This window comes from Camelus ferus, chromosome 7 (assembly GCF_009834535.1).
Source record: "Camelus ferus isolate YT-003-E chromosome 7, BCGSAC_Cfer_1.0, whole genome shotgun sequence".
Lineage (NCBI taxonomy): Eukaryota > Metazoa > Chordata > Mammalia > Artiodactyla > Camelidae > Camelus > Camelus ferus.
In genome coordinates, this window is record NC_045702.1 from 16,633,136 (window position 1) to 16,654,938 (window position 21,803).

A 21,803-nucleotide genomic window follows, 5' to 3' on the forward strand; every position below is an offset into this window, starting at 1 on the left:
GTAAATACATAAATGAATGAATAAGAATCTAATTACCACCACCCAAAAATTTTTTTTACAATGCACTGCTGAGCTGGCAAGAAACAGAAATCCCAAAAAGCCAAAAATAGTTAACATATATTGAATGTATGTGGGGCAAGCCAGCCCTTGTACTAAGTGTTTTATACATATTAAGGGATTAAGTCTTCCTGACGCCAAGGCTGAGACTTATCTCCATTTCACAGATGGGAAAACAGAAGCCCAGGAAGGTTAAGAAACCTGTCCAAGGTCAAAAAGCTAAAGTTGGTAGAGTTGGGGTTTAAAGTCAAGCAGTCTGGCAGAACAGGCTGCACTCTGAGCCACCAGGATCTCTCCCTTTCTAAATACTGCACCGCCAAGAGCGAAGGGAAGGTCTGGAGCCAGAGAGGTGAGTGAGTAACCAAAGCCAGTGGGCTGTCCCAAGGCAATGTCAATGAGTAATGACAAAGAGCCCTGTTTTCCGCAGTAAGGAGGAAACAGGAAACAAATGCAGGGTCTGAACAGGGTCAGGGGTAAAATCCCCAAAGAGACAAGTCTGCATAAAACTATGATCCGAAAGACTACACACCCTTAGTGAAGGGAGGCTGGGAAAGGAATCAGCCTTTCAAAGGGAGTCAGCTAGGAAATCTGCCTGTGTCAGCACTGGCTCTGGGTGGAAAGGACGAAAACCTCCACTGAGAACTCAAAAACCACTCAGGCATCACAAGTTAAGCTGATTCACACTTCCTGTGTGAGAATTAACTTTAAAGACCCATAGTTCAGTTCCCAGAGAAGCAAACAGATCCTCTCTGGAGGAATTCACCTTCAACCTAGGCCTCAAAAGAACTTCCACAGATCAAGTTTCAGCAAACGTGAGGTCACAAATAAATCAGAAAACAGAGGTGGAAATAAGACACATAAGCAAAAATAAGCAAAAACTAATCAGTCCACCAAACACAATAAACATCACTGTTCTCGGATACAGATATACAATATGTATAAAGTGTTTTTTAAAGTTAAACTGAGCATCAAAGTATGAGTAAGGATTAAGAAACTATAAGAATTAACCAGGTAAATTTGAAGAAAAAAAACAACAGAAACTTTAGAAGTAAATAATACAATAATTAAAAATTTTCAATCATAGTAGATAGGACACACTGCATCTCAGACAAGGCTGACCTGGTGAACTGGGTGACCAAGTGAAGAAATTTCCCTACATACAGCAGAGAGTGAGAGAGAAGCTAAAAAGCAGAAAAGATAAATAAGATCTTAACATATGTCTAATTAGAAGTCCAGAGAAGCAACACTTGAAGAGATCATGGCTGAGGAGCTTCCAGAACTGACTAAACATAAAGCCTCCCACTCAGAAAGCACAGCAAATTATAAGTAGATTAAATAAAAATAAATCTACACATGAACAGATCTTACTGAAACTGTAGCACCAAAAATGCCAAGATATTTAAAGCATCCTTGGTTGTAAAAAAATAATAATAAATTTTAAAAATAATAAAATAAAGTTTAAAAAAAAAGATATTTAAAGCAGTCAGAGAAAAAGAAGAGATTACCTACCATAATGGGTTGAACTGTGTCCTCGCAAAAGATATATATTCAAGTCCTAACCCTTGGTACCTGTACATGTGACCTCATTTGGAAATAAGGTCTTTGCAGGTGTAATCAAGTTAAGATGAAGTCATACTCAGTCAGGGTGGGTCCCAATCCGATGACTGGTGTCCTTATAAGAAAAGGCAAATCTGGACACAGACAAAGACACACACAAGGAGAAAGCCATGAGACAACAAAGGTAGAGATCAGAGTAATGCAGCTATAAACCAAGGAATGCCAAGGAACACTAAGGATTGCCAACAGCACCAGAAACTAGGAAGAAGCAAGGAAGTATCTTCCCGTTGAGTCTTCAGACAGAAGGTGGCCCTGCTGAACCTTGACTTTGGACTTCTAGCTCCAGAACTGTGAGGGGGATAAATTCTTGTTTTCTTAAGTCACCAAGTCACCAAGTGGCACTCTGTTATGGCAGCCCAAACAACTAATACACCTACATTTATATTAACAGCTAACTTCTAAACAGGAGCAATGGAAGCCAGAAAAAACAGTGGAGTAATCTTTGAAGAACTGAGAGAAAATACCCAATAAAGCTATCTTTCAAGAATGAGGATGAAATAAAGAAACTTTCAGACAAACAGAAAACATATCTGTCACTAGACTCTCACTGAACTAACTTCTAGGAGATGAACTTAAAGGAAAACGACCCCAGGAAACATAAGAACAAAGGAATTGTGTGCAAAAAACAAAATGGTAAATGTCTAAATTTAAACAATTATTGACTGTATAGAACAATGCTAATTTCTAACTTCTGGGATTAAGAAAATAATAGAAGCAATATTTATATAGTACATTTTATATGCCTGGCATTGTTCTGAGTGTTCTATGCATATTAATTCTTTTAATTCTCACAATAATCCTTTGATGTAGAAACCATTATTTTATCTACTTGATATATGAGGAAACTGAGGCACAGGAAGGCTAAGTAATTTATCCAAATCCACACATGGAGTAAACAAGTTTAAATGGACCTAGTCAAAATTCAAGTATTAAAGATTCTTCTATTGTTTGAGAGAATGATAAAAATTGTGATTAGCTTAAGTTGTTAACCTAAAGTTTATTAAGTTAAAGGGTCTGTTTTTCAAGGTAACCACTAAAAAGACCAGAAATTCACCAACACAACTTTCAAATTAGTAGATGAGGGGGAGAAAATCAAATGAGGGAAAAAACACCAAAGAAAAGATCCCAAAGAGAAAGAAATACAGAAAAAGCAAGTCAAATAGCAAAAACCAAGTTAAACAGTAGAAACAAATTCAAAATGTATAGGTAATCACAATAAATGAATAAATCATAATAAATAATTTTCAATTAGAAGACAAAAATTGTCAAGCTGAAAAAATATCCAGTTCTATGATGTTTACAGGAAATACACCTAAAATAGAAACAAAATTGCTTGAAAGTAAAAGAATAGTGAACAGTAGCTAAAAGAATGCTGACATAGGTTTATTAATATCAAATGAAGTAGACTTATGGCCAAAAAGCACTACTAGAAATAAAAAGCATTCACTTTATATTACTAACCGGTTCAATTTACTAGAAATGTAAAAATGTTATACTTGTGTATACTTCTTAACAGTTTTAAAATATGTAAAATAAAAATTGACTGAATTACAAGGAGAAACTGACAAATTCACAGTGAAGTTTAACATACCTTTCTGGGTAACTAATACAAGAAGCAGACAAAGAAATCATTAAGGATGTAGCAGATTAGAACCACACAATCAACATACTTCATCTAAAACCACAGCCAAAAGTCTTATGTACATAGAACCTTTACCAAAACTAGCCATGTACCACACCCATAAAGCAAGTCTCAACAAAATTCAAAGGCTCTGTTATTATATAGTTTGACCACAATGCAATTCACTTAAAATTAAATTTTTTAATTAATTTAAAAATACACTTAGAAATAAACCATGGGTTATATAATCTATGGATCAAAGGATAAAAGTTTGTTCTTCTAAAAAGGAAAAAATATTAGTAAAATTAGTGCATCTCTGAAAGACTGATTAAGAAAAAAAGAGGGAGAAAAAATAGAATGGCAAAAAGGGACAAAATTAAAGATGGCATAGACACTAAAAGTGGTATTATAAGCAACTTTATGACAGTGAGTTTGAAAAAAAATAAAATGAACAAACTTATAGAAAAAATAGCAACTTACTAAAACTGACTCAAGGGAAAACAGAAAACTTGATGGGCCCTTTAATAATTACAAGAAATTGGGTCAGTAGTTCAAAATCTTTCCAGGAATTAAACATCAGGCCTAGAATTTTTTTATAGACACATGATCATTCAGGAAAAAATAATTCTAATTTTACATAAACTTTTTGAGAATAGAAAAAGAAGCCATCCCAATCTCATTTTTATGAGGTTAGGAACTTCGTAAGATAAAAACCAGGCAAAGGTAAAATAAAGTAATTATAGACCAATCTTATTTAAACATAAACGCAAGAATTTTAAATCAAATATTGGCAATCCAAATTCAGCATTGTGTGTGTATGTGTATGTTTGTGTGTGTGTATGTACACATTGATGACAGGCTTGGGAACACAACAGACTTAACATTAGAAAATTAATATAATTTACTACATTAACACATAAAGGAGAAAAAAACATGGGCTCTTAATTAACACAGAAATAGTATTCAATAAGATTCAATTTCTATACACAATTTTTGAAAAACTCCTGGCATACTAGGAATAAAATTAGAATTTATTAGTAACACCAATGGTTCTGAACATTCACTTGTGCTTAAGGAGAAACATTCAAAACTTACTCCTTTTGAAACTAGGGAAAAAAGAAGAAAGAATAATCTTCCAGCTATCACCACTTCCATCACAAGATAAGTAATTTTTTGGGAACTATGTGAGGTGATGGATGTTAAATATTATTGTGGTAATCATTTTGCAATATATACATATGTCAAGTCATCATCTGTACACCATAAACTTCTACAGTGTCAATTATATCTCAATAAAACCGGAAAAAAAATTTTTTGAAAAAGGAAGTGAAGAAGCTAATAGATCCCTAAAGAAAAAAAATCTAACAAAAGACATCCAAGACGTTAATGGAGAAAATTCCAGAACTACTGAAAGATATTAAAGATTTAAATGAGATGCTATTACGTGTATGAATAGAAAGTTTCAGGCATCATTATAATGTCAATTCTCCCCAATTTAGATTTTTTAAAAATAATAGCAGGGTTTTTTGTGAAAACCAGTGAGCAGATTTTAAAATTTCTAAAGAGGAACAAGTGACCAAGAGCCAAGAAAATATGAAGAAAAATCAGGTGGGGATTTGCCTCACCAGATACCAAACTTACTTTACAGCTCTTACAGATGATACAGTGTGGTAACGACACAGAGAAACACAGAGCACTGAAACGGAAGAGGCCGGAAACAGACAAGTGTGTATTTGCTAACTCAACACCCGACACAGGCAGCACCGAAAACAGGTGCAGAAAAGACGGCCTGCTTACAAAAGGAGTATCTGGTACCTGAGTCCAAAATTAAGTTATAAAGTGTGTTAACATTTTGCCAAATTTGGCTCAGTTTTGGTGGATTTAAAAATAAATTAACTTCTGGAAATGAACAGTGGAGATCTCTACACAAAAATGTGAACATATATGTTCAATGCCACTGAACTTTACACTTAAAAATGGTTAAAATGGTAAATTTTGTTATGTGTATTTTGTCACAATTTTTAAATTTTTTATTAAATCAATTTTTTAAAAGTGGTCTTTGGAAAAACTGGTAATTCAGCTAGGTAAGAATGAAACTGATGGGATACTTCACCACACACCAAGAGAGATTAAAATGGTCTTTAAAACATTTAAGACTTTCAAAGAAAATTCAGGGAGATTTCCTTATGGTCTTGGAATAAAAAAGATTCCTTAGGACACATAGTATAAAACTATAAAAGAAAATATGGATAAATATTTCTCTTCACTAATGGGTACCATAAGCTGACAGGAAGAATGTATTTATTTTCAACACACATTTAATATCCAGAAACCAGAAGAATTCCTAAAACTAAATAACTAAAAACACAGCCTTCCTGCTCAACAAAATGGGCAACTTACAAGGACAGACGTTTCACAGCAGAGGAAGCACAAACGGCCACTGACCATGTGAAGAGACCCTCTCCCTCACTTGGACGCAGGGACGTGCAAACGGAGACCCCATTTGACACTGCAGGCTGGAAAAGTGCAGACATCAGACAACACCAAGGTGGGGGAGCTGTCACTGCAGGCCACTAACAGGGTGGAAAGCAGTGTCACTTTGGAAAACAATGTGACATCACCTGGTGGAGCGGAGCTGAGGAGGGACCAGCTACCTCCCAGCAGGTTCACCCCTGAGCATCTAGCCAACAGAAGCCCGTGCACACCTGCACTAGGGGGCTGTCAGCCCTCAGAGAAGTCTCCGTGTAGTTCCATTCAGACAAGGTTCAAGGACAAGCAAGACCACCTGTGTGGACAGACGTGGGAACCGTGGTGGTTTACGAGGTGGTCACTGACCGGAAAGGGGGCGAGAGGGGGATGAAAATGATCCACATCTGGATCAGAGTGTTGGCTATGTGAGTGTAGGCCTTTCTCAAAACCCACTGAACTCTACACTTAGTATCTGTGCACAGTCACTGAATATCAATTTTAACTTCTAAGGCCTCAGAAAAAGGAAGAGAAAGAGAAGGGGGAGACCGGTAAGGGGTGGCTATGTGAGCCATTTAATCTTCCTAAGGGGGATAATTTGTTTCACATACTTTACCAGACCAGCAGCAATTTGCGCATAATTGTATTCCAAGCGCAAATTTATTTTATCTTCTCAAAAAACAGGCTCAAATTCTTGTCTTGGCAACATATTTTAGCAAGTTCAATCCAAGAAACAAGTATTCGAAAATAAGGCTACCCAGGACTTTCCCATTTACTCAGAACTGACTAAGTGAAAATACTAGGCCATACTTAGAAAAATAAATAAGGCTGAACAATAATCAACAGCAGTTCAGCTGTACAACTTCACAGACAGAGGCTAAAACTTCACAAATGATTGCCTCTGGCTTCTCTGGACTAATCAGTGAGGAGATGTTTACATGATTCATCCCAGCAGTAAATAACTCAGAACTCACTTGGTACCACCCTCTCCACTCCCCACGGCTCCTCCCTGAAAGGAGAGGAAGGTGGGCGAACAGAGGCACCAACCACCAGCATGAACGTCAACTTCTAACTTTCAAGCCCAGAGTTCACACCTCCAGACTAGGCCGCTTACTCTGTGTGTGTGTGTATGTGTGTGCATGTGTGTATGTGTGTGTGCACGTGAACAAGGCCCATCAAAACTGAACCCCGCTGTGTCAATTTTCACACCACACACACCGCACAAAGCAGACACAAGTGATGGATTTCATACCCGTCTCTTCTGGGATCACTATATGCCTCTTCAATGAGCTCCATTTTGTGCAAATCCTTCCATTTGCCTCCATCCAAGACTTGCCATCGATATGGCAAATGGAAATGGACTCTACTGCACTTATCTGAAATAAAGACATAAAGAAGTAAGCATGCTGGCAATAATTAGCATGGCCTGGCCCTGTAGTTCTCAGTGGGTGTGGTGCTACCTGCTGACCTGGAAACATTCTGGAAATCTGGGAAGGAGCCTTTTTTTAGTGCAGTCAAACCTGAGCATTTAGGTATTGAAATACTATGTATTTTATTATATAGATTTTCCTTTTACGTCTCTCGTTTTTCAGGACATTAAACTGATTTTTTAAATATGTATGTTGGTACGTTACATTATGCATGACCTTCATCTCATGATAGCAAAAAAGCTGATCACGAGACTGTCAGAAGCTCCACCCCTGCAGGGGCAGTCTGCCTGTGCATTTTATGTGGCATGTGGAAGGGCAGCAGTCACACCAAAGACAGGGCCCCGTTCATCTCTACTAGAACCATCCCAACCCCAGTAGGTCCTACCACATGTGGGTCAGCAGCGTGGTTCCAGCCCACCTTGATCTTTCTGGCTACTAACTCACCCCTCAACACACCCCACTCCCTGAAGGAATTACACTCACTGCTCTTTCCCCATCCATATACACACAATGGCCCAGATCTACAATTTCCAGCCAACTGCTCCCCTGCACCTTCCCAGCGCTCCCCGGGCCTCTGTCATTCCTAGCACTTTTGGCCTGCCTTGCCTTGGCCCAAACCAGCCTGGAACGCTGCCCACATCCTCCACCTTTCAATAGCCTATGAGGTTCTGGAACATCCCTACAGAGGGATGCTGTGAGACGAAAGAGAAACAGGAAAGAAGAGTGATGGAAAGCTCTGCACACTGACACCTGCAAGATAAATGCTATCAGGTGTTGTGCACAAGGTGTACAATGCCTCTATTTGGGTAAAAAAAAAAAAACCAGAAAAAGATTAGAGATACTCTGACTAAATACACACACACGCACACTATTATTCCTTGCAGGGGGAACCGGGTGTCTGGGCATAAAGTTATAAGGAAAGATTTCTGTTTTGAATTTTCAATCACAAAACTATATTACATAGTCCAAAAAATTAAACATCTAGTTAAGAGAAGAAAAAACAGTGTGCGTAGTGCACCTGTGAGAAAAGAAAGAGACTAGACATATACACCTGTGCTTGCGTAAAATCTTTATGGAAGGATATTCAGGGAACTAGTAGTAATGATTGCTTCTGGAGGGAACCTGGGTGCTGGGAAAAAGGGGTGTGAGGGAGGCATTTCCTATTGTCTTTTGTACACTTTTAATTCATTTTTCAAAATAGTAACAATGAAGCTTGGCTAATTTGACACCTGAAAAAAATTTAAAGTTTCTAAGATCTTCTGCACTCTTTCAGGCCAAGTCTTGATGTCACTTCTTTCCCAGAGACTCTGCCAGGGTACAGGGTAGTGGGGAGGATCAGAGAGTAAGTGGGGAGGCCGCCTGGATTTGTCAAAGACCAGGGCTGTGGCCAGGCTGACGGGGCAGGAGAGCACAAAACAGAGGACTTAGGGAACAAGAGGAGAGACCCCGACCAAGGGAAGCTCCTCTGAGTTCAACAAGGCTGGCAACAGCCACATTGGGGACTTAGGATGTCCTGCCTTGTCCAGAGTTAGGGCACAGACAGCTCACACCAGGCAAAGGGACCTCTTAGACCCCTGACCATGGGTGTGGACAATAAAGTGATAACCAAGGGCTCCACCTGGATGGATAAAAAAGGCCACAGCTGTGGCCCAGAGGTCACAACCAAGTAAGATTTCCTGTTTCCCACCAAAGGGCACTAAGGGAAATGGTCAGGGAGGAGTGTTCAGTCACTCGTCTATACAGTCTGGCACAGGTGAGTCCTGGACAACCTGAACAGAGGCTCTCCCCTCAGGAAGGCACCTGTCAGGGAAGGCGCACATCCAGCCCTCTCCAAGCCAACACCTCCTCGGGAAGGGCATAAGGGCCAAGGGAAGGCACTGTCATCAGGCGGCAGGCCTGGGGCTTCCAGCTCTGACTCCGACCTGAGCGTGGGGCCCACACTGCTCACAAGTCAGAAGGTGCCCGGAGGAGAAGGATGCCAGACAGGCTCCCACAGCCACGGGGCTGGTGAAAGTGGAGTCCCAGCTCAACGATGGAGGCTTGAAGCCCCTTCTCTGCCACATCTTTCCTGGTCCTCCTGTCCCCTTCCTCAGTTTCCTTCCCTCCTTCCAATGCTCGCCACCTCACTGTGGAATTCCAGAGTCTAGGCTCTCTAGAAGGTGACTCACAGAAACCAAATCAATTTGGCCAAGTACCCACATCCCCTTTTCTCCCTACTTCCCTTGAAATGACAGACCACAGAGAAGTGTAAGTCCAAAAGCACTGGAACACAGAAGTACCATCAAAAGACCAGAATAACTGAAGGATTCCTAAAAAGATGAAGCAGTGAGAATCAAACCAACAGAGACAGAGAGAAAAACACATACGAAATACGCAGAAGAAAGCCACCCCAGAAGTGGGAAAGATCTGGGCTTCACAACTCAGAGTCAGATGTAAGAGGAGTAAGAAAGACACCCAGACAATACCGAGAACCATGAGGTGTCCCCTCAGGGCCTTGCTCGCTCTTTGTCCCACGGGACATGTGAGTGTGGCTACAAGGGCTGGAGAGAAGAGCCACTGAAGACCCCACCCCGATCTTAGAACAAACACTAGCGGCCCCCACCCCCAGACACACACACACATACATACCTACACAAGACGTACCGCCTCTTCCCCATTAAGACTGGAATCAGAATCACCGCCACCAGCAGGCACAGGGATTTGAGTGTCAACATGAGTAGACAAGCAAGAGTCACCCAACACACGAGGAAAAGTAACACAGGCCGCTAACTCACACAGAAGAATCAACCCCTAAGAAAATAATTATTAGAGAAAACAGAGCAAGTGTAACAACTAGACCTAAACATAAAGGCTAAATCTCTAAAACTTCTAGGGAAAAAACCATGGGAGAAACATTTTTGTGGGCCTGGAATAGGCAAAGAATTTTAGGACACAAAAAACCACAAACCATTAAAAAATATATTAAAATGGACATCAGTACTAAACTTCTACTCTATTCGTCCAAAGATATTGTAAAGAAAACAAACATGAAAGACACAGACTGGGGGAAAATATTTTCAATGCCTGTATCTGACAAAAGCGTGAATAAAGAATACTCAGAACTATTACAACTCAATGATGAGCAATCAAACAACTCAAGAAAAAAATGGGCAAAAGAGTCACAAAAGACCACACGTTGTAGGATTCCGTTTATATGAAATATCCAGGCAAACCCGAAGAGACATAATGTAAATCGGTTGTTGCCAGGAGCTGGGGGGAGGGGAGAATGGTTAGTGACTGCTAATGTGTATGGGGTTTCTTTGGGGTGATGAAAATGTTCTAATATTGACTGTGACGATGGCTGCACAACTCTGTGACTCTATTAAAACTATTAAATGAATTGTACACTATGTGAAATATACTTAATATCTTAAAGCTGTTATTTGCCTGTAAAATAGGCAAGATTTAAACAGATATTTCATAATAGATATACAAATGGCTAATAAGCACAGGAAAATAACAGTTAAAAAGGGAAATGCAAGTGAAAGCCACAATGAGATATCACTACTCATTTACTAGGATGGCTAAAATTGAAAAGACTGATAATACCAAGTGTCACCAAGGATGCAGAGCAACCAGAATTCACATGCTGCTGGTGGGAAGGTGAAATATGTCCACTTTGGAAGACAGTTTGGCAGTCTCTTATAATGTTAAACAAACATTTACCATATGATCAGACATTCCACTTCTAGGTATTTACCCAAGAGAAGTGAAAACATATATCCACATGAAAACTTGTACATGAATATTTATTAGAGAGGCTTTGTTTGTAAAAGCCAAAAACAGGAAACAACACAAATGTTCATCAACATATAAATGGATAAACAAATTGTAGTTAATCAATGCAACGGAACACTACCCAGCAATTAAAAGGAACAAATTATGGCATGACCAAGTCAGAAAGGACAATAAGGAGACCACATGCTGTAGAAAATTCTAGAAAAAGGAACTAGTCTACATCAACAAAAGGTAGATCAGGGATTGTCTTGGGTCAGGAAACTGGAGGGGGTGAGAATCAACTGTATAGGTGCATAAGGGAGATTTTTGGAATGAGAGAACTGTTCTGTATCTCGATTACAATGATAGTTACACAGACATACGTATTTACCAAAACTCAAAGGGTACACTTAAAATAGGTGCATTTTATTGTGTATAAATTATATCTAATAATGCTGATTTTACAAACATACACATAAATATGTATATAGAGCACATATTTTTTGACCTAGTATTCAATTTCCAGGAATCTATCTAGGGAAATGCAAATGTGTACTCAAATGCTCAATGGAAATATCACTCTAAGCAAATACTACACAGTTGTTTTTAAAATCCGTTAGTAGGTACTAATGTGGAAAAAATCTCTGCAACACACCATAAAGTAAAAGAAGCAGGTCAAAGAATGAGTATAACATGTTCCCATCTGTTGAAAAATATGTAAAACAAATACAACCACACATCACGTTGTTTACCTTTGGAAAGGCTGAAGGAGGACTTCAGACTTTACTCTGTATTATTTGACTCTTTTTTGACTCTTTCACAAAGTGAAAGTATTCATGATCTGCTTGGAGAGTTTTTAAAAACTGAAAACGAAACAAGAAGTTTTGGTGGTTGATTTTAAGAGTTGTCACCAACTCTGACTTTCTTCAGTCAAAGCCCAATAAGGGCTTTCTTCAGTCAAAGACAGCAGTAAGAAGAAAACAAAGGTTTAGTGAAAATACAGTCACACATTTACATGCAAGATTTGCTTCTTCTGATAAAAGAGGGAGTGTGGAGGGAAACCCTCAACTTAAACACTCATTCTCCAAGAGCAAATTCAGGTGTCTTCTCCTTGGGGAGGGCGTTCCTAGGTTCTAAGACATCTAACACTACAACCACTCTCTAGGAGGGACACTTATCTTTGCTCACACTATACTGACATCTGTGTGTCCCTGTAGGTCTGTGACCTCATGCTAAGCTGACCAAGGAGTAACACTTGACCCTCATGTGCTGCATGAACCAAACAGTTCATGTTCCCCAAAACTCATCTACAGTCTGATTTTTAGAAACTCAAGCAATTCCTACCACCCTCAGTTCCCCAACAAAATCACCCAGTTCACCAGTTCACAAGAAGCCCCAACCTCTCTGGACGGAAGAGAGGACCTCGAGGGGTGGCCTCAGAGCAGAGCTCTGGAAACCAGAAGCAGTTATCCCACCTGCAAGTGGATGAAGGGTTTCCCCCGAATTACCTTGAAAGCTACAGCTTTTCCAGATATGGTACAAGCAGATCTGATCACTCTCCTCTTGATTAGTAGCGTTTGGGGACACAGAACCTGTGTCTCTTCTTTCTACAAAGAAGCACCACAAAGATGTATCAGGTTCCATCAAAGCTTCTGATATGGGGCTGTAGTAGTTGAAGGCACAAAGGAGAGAAAAGAATTCATTCATCCCTCTGCTCGAGGCAAAAGTGAGCAAGGCAACCTCGCAAGATCTTATAACGTTCTGGATGAAAGCACCCTCAGACATACAGGTGGGCCCTCTGCTTTTTAGGGAGGAACCAGGGAGCCCAAGGCCACATAGCTGCCTGCCAAAACCGGGACATCATGGTTGGGGTCCTGAGGGGGAGTGTTTTCTCAGCTCTGGCTGTGCAGCCCATTCACTAGGAGACCTGTTTAAAAACAGAAGTCCCCGGCTCTACCTCAGACTGACTTAATCAGGACCCTCCAGCAGTGGAACCCAGGACCCTTTTTTTAATACTAACGCACACACTGAGGCAGTTTAAGATTCCTTCTGTATCTATGGCTGTGATGACCCCAGAGAGCAAGTGAAAGCTGCATTTTTAAACTAGATTTGATTCCAACAGCAAACACTTGTCAATGAACTGTTAGAACTGGGTACTAATACCAAGAAAAAAATAACAATAAGTGGAAAGCCTACTACACAAAATGAAACCTAACTTTGGTAAACAATAAGAATTTTAATATAATAAGGGCATCAAAGTGCTTTCAGTTTATCTTTACTAGAAGTACTCCAATGCGCTCTTACCTAATAGTTACATTTAGGCCAGCCTCAACCTTCACTGTAAAAGCATATAAAACTCATTAGCAAACCTCCCTATTTGGTCACCTGTCATTTTGTTATTAACCTTCCCTTTCCATTTTATAGGCCCCTTAGACATCTACATGCTAGGCCTCAAAACCCACACCCGAGGGGCCTTACAGGTCCCCTCCCTTTCTCCGCAGGAGCAGGGATCCTCCCCCTACCTTTCTAACAAGGCCATAATCCAACTAACACTCTTAGAAGATCTACTGAAAGCAAAACCTGTTGACTTCTAGGCTTCCTACTGTTGAAAGAAATTAACCGAAAACTAACATAAAGAAAAAACATATGGCAAGGACAATTTTCAAATATAAAAATCAGGTAAGATTAGAATGATAAGTTTGGGGGAAGGTATAGCTCAAATGGTAGAGTGCATGCTTAGCATGCAGGAGGTCCTGGGTTCGATCCCCAGTAGCTCCTCTAAAAATAACTAACTAAATAAATAAACCTAATTACCTCCCTCCCCACCAAAAAATAAAATAAATAAATTAGAATGATAAGTTTGTTTGCTGGTCATCTGATGTTTTAGAAAGTGGGCTCTTAAAAATTCTGGATTATCACTACAGCTAACAAGTCGGGAGAGCCATGTCTCAGTCACCTGAGGGCCTGGGCAGTGGCCAGCAAGTGGCAAGGACTCCAATTTGTTGAATGAAAACATGTATCAAGGGGGTGGGTACAGCTCAGTGGTAGAGCACATGCTTAGCATGCATGAGGTCTGGCTTCAATCCCCAGTACCTCCGTTAAAGTAAACAAACAAACAAACAAACAAACAAACCTAATTCCCCCCCTCTGCAAAAAAAAAAAAAAAAAGCATTACAAAAAAAATTTTGTTAAGCTTTTAAAAAAAAATGGATCATCAGAATGGCCGGCCAACAGCAGATACTGTGAAATCCAAAGGACATCAAGGTGTTGTATCCTCCCTGAGGGACCACGGTATTCATTTCCCACACATCAGGGACTCAAGAAATGCTTATTAAATAAACAATCTCTGCTCAAATTTCTCCCATTTGCCTGTCCCTAAGCCTGATATCACTCAAGGGAAAAAAAAAAGTATCCTGGCAGGTTCATTCATTCAACAAACGTCTGAGTGCCTACAGCCCAAGTGTCATCTAGACAGAAGCAGTGAACAAATAAAATTACAGTGATGAAAAAAATTCCATTTATTCATGTCAAGAAGCCAGCTGAAATTAAAATATGCTTCATTCACTCACTAAAAAAAAACCAAAAAAAAAACCAGAATGCCGTGCAAAGGATGGCCCTAGAGTTGTACAGCACAGCACTCTTAACTTTGGGGTTCCTCACCAGAAAACAAAGATGGCAGAAGCAGCATCTTCCGTCTCTGTGCAGATCAGGCCCAGAGGGAATTCACCCACTGTCAACATCAATGTCTTGGCATTTGTTCAAAACGTCTTGCTTGTTCACAACTGTGATTTCAACTCAACTCATGCTCACAAACCCCACTAGCTAGGAAGGGATCACAGACTGCATTTTCAAAGCAGCACAGACTTGCTGCCCGAAGTCATACACATTCCATTCAGTGGCCAGCTGGCATCCAGGAGCCCCAGCTCAGAGCCTTACCGGCAGTCCCCTGTGGTCTAGAGGGAGGAGGTGGTACTCTGATGGAGGCAGAGCCCTTATTCTTGATGTCATGAGCATTTCTGTAAATGGAAGGCAGCCGGCTCACCAGCTCTGACCTCATGCCCAGTTTCTCCAGTTTTTCCAGATTCTCAGAATGAGAGAAATCATGGCATCTCTTACAGCCAGTGCCAAACTTGCAATCACCCTGTGAAAAATACTGGCAGACGTGGAGTTTGATACATTGCTTTCTAAAGGAACAAGAGCCGTAGGGTCCATCTCCTTTGTTGTAATGAAGGCAGATCTGTTAACACAGAAGGAAAAAAGACAGTAGCTTACAGACCTCACACAACACCACCCCCTTACTGACGAGGCTACTGGTTAGAAGAGGTTCCTCTGGAGACCTAGCCAAGGCTGTGATTCCGTCCTTCACATGGACCACACAGCTATGAGACCATCTCTCACAGCAGTAGATGGACAGACGCTAGCACATGCCCTTGGCTAAATGGGATGTGGGTGGGCAGCAGACTTCTCAGGACAAGCCCCTCCACCAGGAAAATCCAAAGAACTTCCAACTGATCAGAGAAGCTCCCTTCACGTAAGACATTTTAACGTGACTCACCGAGTAGCAACCAAACAACCCTCAACTTTGCCCACACCCTTCCCCCACTGACTCGCCGACTGTCCCTTTCCCAGTCTCTCCCAACTCTTTTTTCTCCAATTCAGGGCCAAAGAGGTTCTGAGGGTTTAAAGCATCTTCAAAAAGGCCAAATACAGCAATTTCTCAAGCACAGACTGAGACTCAGAGAGCTTAAGGGGCTTGCCCTAGGTCACACACCTATCTACCTCATCTGGCATATACATTGTCTGCTGAACTGGGCTGCTGGTAAACCTGGGACTTGAATCAACTATTCCTGGTCTTCTACCTTCCACATTCCTACAGATGGGAACCAAGCCAGAGACCACCAAGGGCCTACCCACTCAATTCACAGGCATTACATTGAACGAGAGGTAAAAATGCACCAGAAGGCTAAAGAATCCAGACCTAGGACACCTCCAACTGTGACTCTAGCTCAGAACTCTCGTAGGCTGGGCAGAAGCTTCAGTCAGGTCTCTTTCAACCCAGTCCCTTTCCTTCCCCCTCTCCTGCCACAGACGTCAGAAACCATCAACACCTGGAGGCTCACCCAGCTTTTCTCCTCCCCTCAGTAACTCTCTCATACTCCTAACCCATCTTGGTGTCTGCTCCTCAGAGGACTCCAACTCCTACATGACCACTGCAGCAAGCTTCAAAACAAGTGGTTAATGTCTGAAATGCAGTATGAGAAGTCACATCAACCCAAATTAGAAAACGTCCCCACAGACCTCCTGGGTCCGGCGATACCTGCATTTTTCCAAGTCCTGCTAGACGGGGAGGGGCGGCTAGAATCTCTCCATCCCCTCAGCTCTGGGTAACAATTTGCTGCAGCCACTGGCCAAACAGGGTCCCCCACACTCACAGTAGCCCTGCAAAGAAGGTACCAGTCCAACTGACATAGAAGGAAAGGAGGCTTCAAGAAGGGGCAAGGCTGACCCAAGGTTGCAGATCTAAAAATCAGCAGAGCCAGGAACTCAGTCCAGGTCTCCTTCCAGGCAGATCCCACAGGTCAAAATGGGGTCCTTGGCCTGTCTTCTGCCATATTTTCCTGTCTTTCAACCTTTTGGCCTCTCCCCGATCACTTACACACAGACCCACCCTCCTCCTGGCACTCACCTCCGGCAAGAGCAAGGGGTCGTTCTGAAATAAGAGCACAGAGAGCTCTCTGAAGCTGAGGTGGTCCACACCATGAGTTTTCAGCACGCTCATGTTGTGACTGGACATCAAGTTGTGACCATTCCTACAGTCCTTCCTGCAAAGAAGCAGAACTGGTGTCACAGCTGAAATGTCTCCCCCAAATCCTCATGTTGAAGTCCTACCCTCCAGTTCCTCAGAAGTGACTGTATTTGGAGTCTTTCAAAAGATGATTAAGTTAAAACAAGATCACTGGGGAAACTAATCCAAGCTGACTGGTGTCCTTAGAAGAAACAAGGATCAGGACACAGAGGGAAGACCATGTGAGGACACAGGGCGAAGACGGCCATCTGCAAGCCAAGGAGAGAGGCCTCAGGAGAAACCAACCCTGCTGACACCCTGCCCTCAGACTTCTAGCCTCCAGGATTGTGAGAAAGTAGGCTTCTGTTGTTTAAGCCACCTAGTCCATGGTACCCTGTTAGGGCAGCCCAAGCAAACTAACACAGCTGGTAACATCAGTCTTTAAGATAATTTTTCAGGAATAGTCCTTGACATTGTTTTGAAGCACCAGAGAAAACCAGCATGTCTATGTGATGAAAAAATATACTGCTGGGGTTAGCAGGTATAGCACAGTGGTAGAGTGAGTGCTTATCATGCACAAGGTCCTGGGTTCAATCCCCAGTACCTCCATTAAAAAAAAAAAAAAAGTCATTTGAAGGGAAAAATGTAGCGCTTATTTACAAAGGAAAAAGCTTATTTACAAAGGAAGAGATGGTGCCTTGCGAGGTCTAGGAGGCACCTCTCAGCAGGTATTTGATGAGGACAGGGCCATTCCCCACAGTCACAGCACGCCAGTCACTGGGCACTTACTGCCATTTAACATTGGCTGAATGAATGAATGTGGACAGCATATGGTAACAGGCATGTACACACACACACACACACACACACACACACGCACCACTGAGGCCCAGCCCATTCTTCTGCTTCCCTCCCCGATTCTTTTGATCACCAAGTCCCTCTCGAACACTCATTGTGAGTCGAGCACTGGCACTATGCCCCAGTAATCCAAAGATAAGCCTTCAAACGATCACCTAGGTCAAAAGGACCCACAAAAGTCAGGTAAATAGCAGACACTGCCATGCTTACGATAACCATCTCAAAAGAAAACTGAACCACTGATCTGTTTCCCCAAACCTGCACATCCCATAGGCTCCCCTGTCTCAGTAAAGGGCAACTTCCCTCTTCCACTGCACAGGCCAAAGACCTTGGAGTCATCCAACCTCTCTCCTCCTCTCTAGTGGAGATGTAGACATAGATGATTCTAAAACGTTGTGGGAAGTGCAAGATCAGCTGTGCTCAGGATACATCAGCACAGAGAGGGGCACCTGAGCCTGACAGAAGTGGGGAAGCTATCAAGGGAGGGTGCCTGGAAGATATAAAGCCTGAGCTAAATACTTAGGGTTGAGGAACCAGGCAAGAAGAGCAGGGCAGAACATTCTAGGCAGAGGGGCTTGGTAATTATAATGATGATGATGGTGGCAACTAAAACTCGTTGGGTACTTACTGCACACTAGGTATTGCCTAGATGTCTTGTAAGTTAATTCATACTGTCCTCAACAAGCCTATGGGGTAATATTGTCCCATTTTGCAGATAAGAGACCTGAGGCTCAGATAAGAAATAACTAGCCCAAGATAATTTAGCTAGCGAGGAGAGCCAAGGCTGAAACAAGGCAGGCTTGCCTAAGGGTCATACTCTTGACCACCTTGCTCACTGCCCCCTAAGCACAGGATGGGATCAGGGACCTGGGACCCTTTCCAGCTGTCGCCAATGAATAAAAGCAGCAATGATGATCTGTTTCTGAGACAGCTGACTGTGTGGTTGAGGAAGACAAGTAGCTTCACAGGGAAAGCATGACCACACCCACTCTTCCTTATGCAGCCCAGAAACATGGAAGGAAGGTTCAAGAAGCTATCCTGTGTAAATCACAAGGAAGGGGGAAAAAACAAGACAACTCTAATCATCCAGGCCAACAAATACAAGATGTCCAGTTTAAGACCAGTAAAAGCTGACCCCAAATTTTGAGAATTAGCCTAATAGGACTGCCATCTTTATTTTACCAAAAATGGACATTAACAAGATCTGCCAGTTGTCCCCATCGTTAGATCTCTCCACCCGCCATTTGTTGTGTCCACCTTCCTCTCCAGGTGCTGCTCCTCCTTCCTCTCTCAGGTGCCACTTCTCCACCAGTCCCTGAAGGCCCAGCTGCCCCGGGGTTCCACCCTTAGCCTCCACCTCGGATCAGAGTCACTCCTGGTGCTGCAGCCATGGCACAGATATCCCAACAACTCCCAGGAACCAGCATCTGGGGCCCCAGCTGTCCTCCCAAGCGTCAGACCTGGAGAGCTACCCTCTGGGCATGCTTCAAAACAAAAACCTCTGCTGCTCTCTGTCAACAGTAAGAAAGAAGCCATCTCTGAGTCAACAATAACAAAGAAAAATGAGTCATCACCTCTCTCATATCCTGTCACTGAACTTTCACCTACTCCCCATCTCTCTCACACTTCTCACACATACAGCCCTTCCTCTTAAGGTCTTGTCTGGGCCTTGGAATATTCTAATCTAAGTATTTCTGGGCAGCTGCTTCCCAGGGACCACATTTCCCAGCCCTCCTTGCATCTAGGCAGTCATGAGACATCTTGTGGTGCAGGAGATGTGGACAGAAAGATATCTACCACCCCCAGTTCTAGCCCATTAAAAACCTCCCACCAGCCCTCTACTGTCTGTCTTCTCCACCTGCTTGCTCCTTGGAACCTGATGCCCAGACGGCCTTAAGAGCCATGGGTTGAGGAAGGCAGAGTTTAGGTCTGCCAGTCGGGGTTCCTAAATGACTGCATGGATCAAGGCCCCTACCCTATGCTGACTATTAAGCCTCACTCCAAGACCTGATGTGAGTAAGAAATAATGTCTACTGTGTTAAGGCAGGAAAAACAGAAAAGGAAGAAACTCATTCTTCCAGATAATTGGACTAGCTTCCCAACAGGTCCCCATCACATCTTCCTCTAAATCAGTACCCACACCACTAAGGTATCTTCCTAAAATACACACCTGGTAGCTGGTCTCTCCTGCCATTTGACTGACACCCCATCACCTTCAGGGTGAGATCTAAATTCTTTACCATCAACCTCATTAATCTATTCCACAAATCTCACTGAGCACCTGCTAGGTGCAGAGCACATTACTGAGGACCAGAAGAGGCCAGCCAGGGCCAAGACAGAGGTGCCTCTGCCGCCATAGTTTGTATTTTACTAGGGGGAGTTGGGGGCCATGATGAGAAAATTAAACAGAGGCCACCAGATAAGCAAAGGCTGGGGGTGTTGCAGGAACCGAAGGGCATCCGGGAGGGGCCCAGGATGGAGCGCCGGCAGGGACCAGTTCCCCAGAGACACTGTGGGCCACAGTAGGGAGCTTTCACTTTATTCCAAATCCAACTGAAGCCAAAGACAGCTTGTAAACAGCGGAACAAGAACTGACAGAAGTTTTAAAAGATTCCTTGTCTGCCGGGCAGAGAAAGCGCTCCTCTGTGGGGCGCTCAAAGCAAGCTCTGGAGACCGCGGCGTTGTCGGGCTCTGAGAGGAAGCCAGACGCAGCCCCTTTTCTTCTAAAGATCCCTCCCCGCTCCCCTGGCCAGGGCTCCCCCACCCCCACCCTAGCACTACCACTCCCAGGGTGTCCCACCCGGTACTGGGCTCTAAGTCACTCTGAGACCGCAGGAGTCCCGCGCACAGTGCCAGGTATTCAGTAGGTGCTCAATAAATGTTCGCTGAGGGGAATTAAGAAGGAGAAGCCAGGTAACAGCCAACTCACTCTCTCCCCGATTTTGAGACGGGCCAAGAACGGGCTGGGAGTGAAGGCGCCCTCTCCCTCGCCCGCCCCGCCCCACCCCCGCCGCTCCCCACCCCCGCCCCACCCCACCCCCGCCGTCGGGCTCCAGGCGCGGCGCCTTACCCGTCCCTCAGGAACTTGCACTTGCCGTAGAAGACGAACTTGCACAGATGCAGCTGCGCGCAGAGCCCCACGCAACCCGGCTTCGGGCCCTGATGGGCGCTGCAAAGGCGCAGCGGCGAGACGGCCAGCACCACGCGCTCGACGGCCGCCGCGCCGGCCTCGGCCGCCCGCCGCGCCACCACAAAGCGCCCGCGCTCCCTCAGCAGCCGATCCAGCACCTCGGCGACGACTTCCCTCCGCAAGCGGCGCCGCAGCTCCTCCAGCTCCATGGAGCCCCCGGCCGCGCACAGCACCTGGGTCACCTCGCGGAGGAGGGCGGCGGGCGCCATGGCTGTCGGGCCGGGGACTGGAGGGGTGCGGGCGGCTCCCGCCGGGTAGAGACGCCAGCTGGAAACGAAACTGAAAGCTCCCCCGGGCCCAGGGAAAACAGAACCCAGGAGGCCTTGCCACGCCCCCGGGCCCGCAGCTGAGCCCGGCTCGGCGCCTTCCGGCCTCACGGCCCTCGGCTGTACGCGCCACGCCGTCCCGTCGGAAGTTCGGAGGGCCTTCTTCGGCCTCTCAGGGATTCGTTGCCGGGTTCCTCAAAGCGATGAAAGAATAAGAGCCACCGCTTCCTTCAGGTCGCGCTTTGCGATTCTCGAAGCGCGTTCGCCCGGACCACGCGCGAGGGGGGGTGGGGGAGGGGCGCCGCCCCCACCACCGAGTCCCGGGCGTTTGGAAATAGCGCGGCCGGCGGACCGGCACCTTTTGCGCCCGGCGCTGGGGCGGAGCAGCCTGGGACGCCCACCTGCGAACGGCGGGGAAACGGCCCAGAAGCCGGACTCCGCTTCCTGGATGCTCACGGAAATTGGGGGCGAGGAGCGTGGGTCCCATCCCAGGTGAAAACAGTCATTCCGAATTGCAAAACGGACTTCACTGTTACTTTATTTCCAGTGCCTGCAGTGAATCCCTTATTTTACACGTGAAAGGGAAAATCCGTTTTCTCCGCAGCCCGGCTAAATAAAGATTGACTATTAAAGACCACTGGGGGCAGAGGGACGCTCACAACCGTTACTGAGAGAAATGTGAAGTGTTAGAGCTTGGGGCAGTAATCTGGGAATGGCTATTAAAAATTTTAATGTGGGTGACCCTTGACCCAGCCAT

At 44.0% G+C, this 21,803-nt stretch overlaps 1 protein-coding gene and 1 non-coding gene across 3 annotated transcripts in view; one reads left to right on the plus strand and one right to left on the minus strand.

Annotated features, from left to right (window-relative positions):
• Nucleotides 1-21,127, minus strand: part of PARP12 (poly(ADP-ribose) polymerase family member 12) — a 39,339-nt gene extending 18,212 nt beyond the window's left edge. For both annotated transcript variants that reach the window (XM_032483489.1, XM_032483488.1), the window contains exons 1-5: nt 20,661-21,127; nt 16,634-16,769; nt 14,884-15,184; nt 12,456-12,554; nt 7,014-7,137 (exon numbers count right to left, since the gene is read on the minus strand). In XM_032483489.1, the coding sequence (XP_032339380.1) occupies nt 7,014-7,137; nt 12,456-12,554; nt 14,884-15,184; nt 16,634-16,769; nt 20,661-20,989 (989 nt within the window). In that variant the 5' untranslated portion in view covers nt 20,990-21,127. The remainder of the gene's footprint in view (nt 1-7,013; nt 7,138-12,455; nt 12,555-14,883; nt 15,185-16,633; nt 16,770-20,660) is intronic.
• TRNAD-AUC lies at nt 17,270-17,341 on the plus strand. Its single transcript has one exon. It is a non-coding gene; the product is annotated as a tRNA-Asp (tRNA).
• Nucleotides 21,128-21,803: the final 676 nt, after the last annotated feature.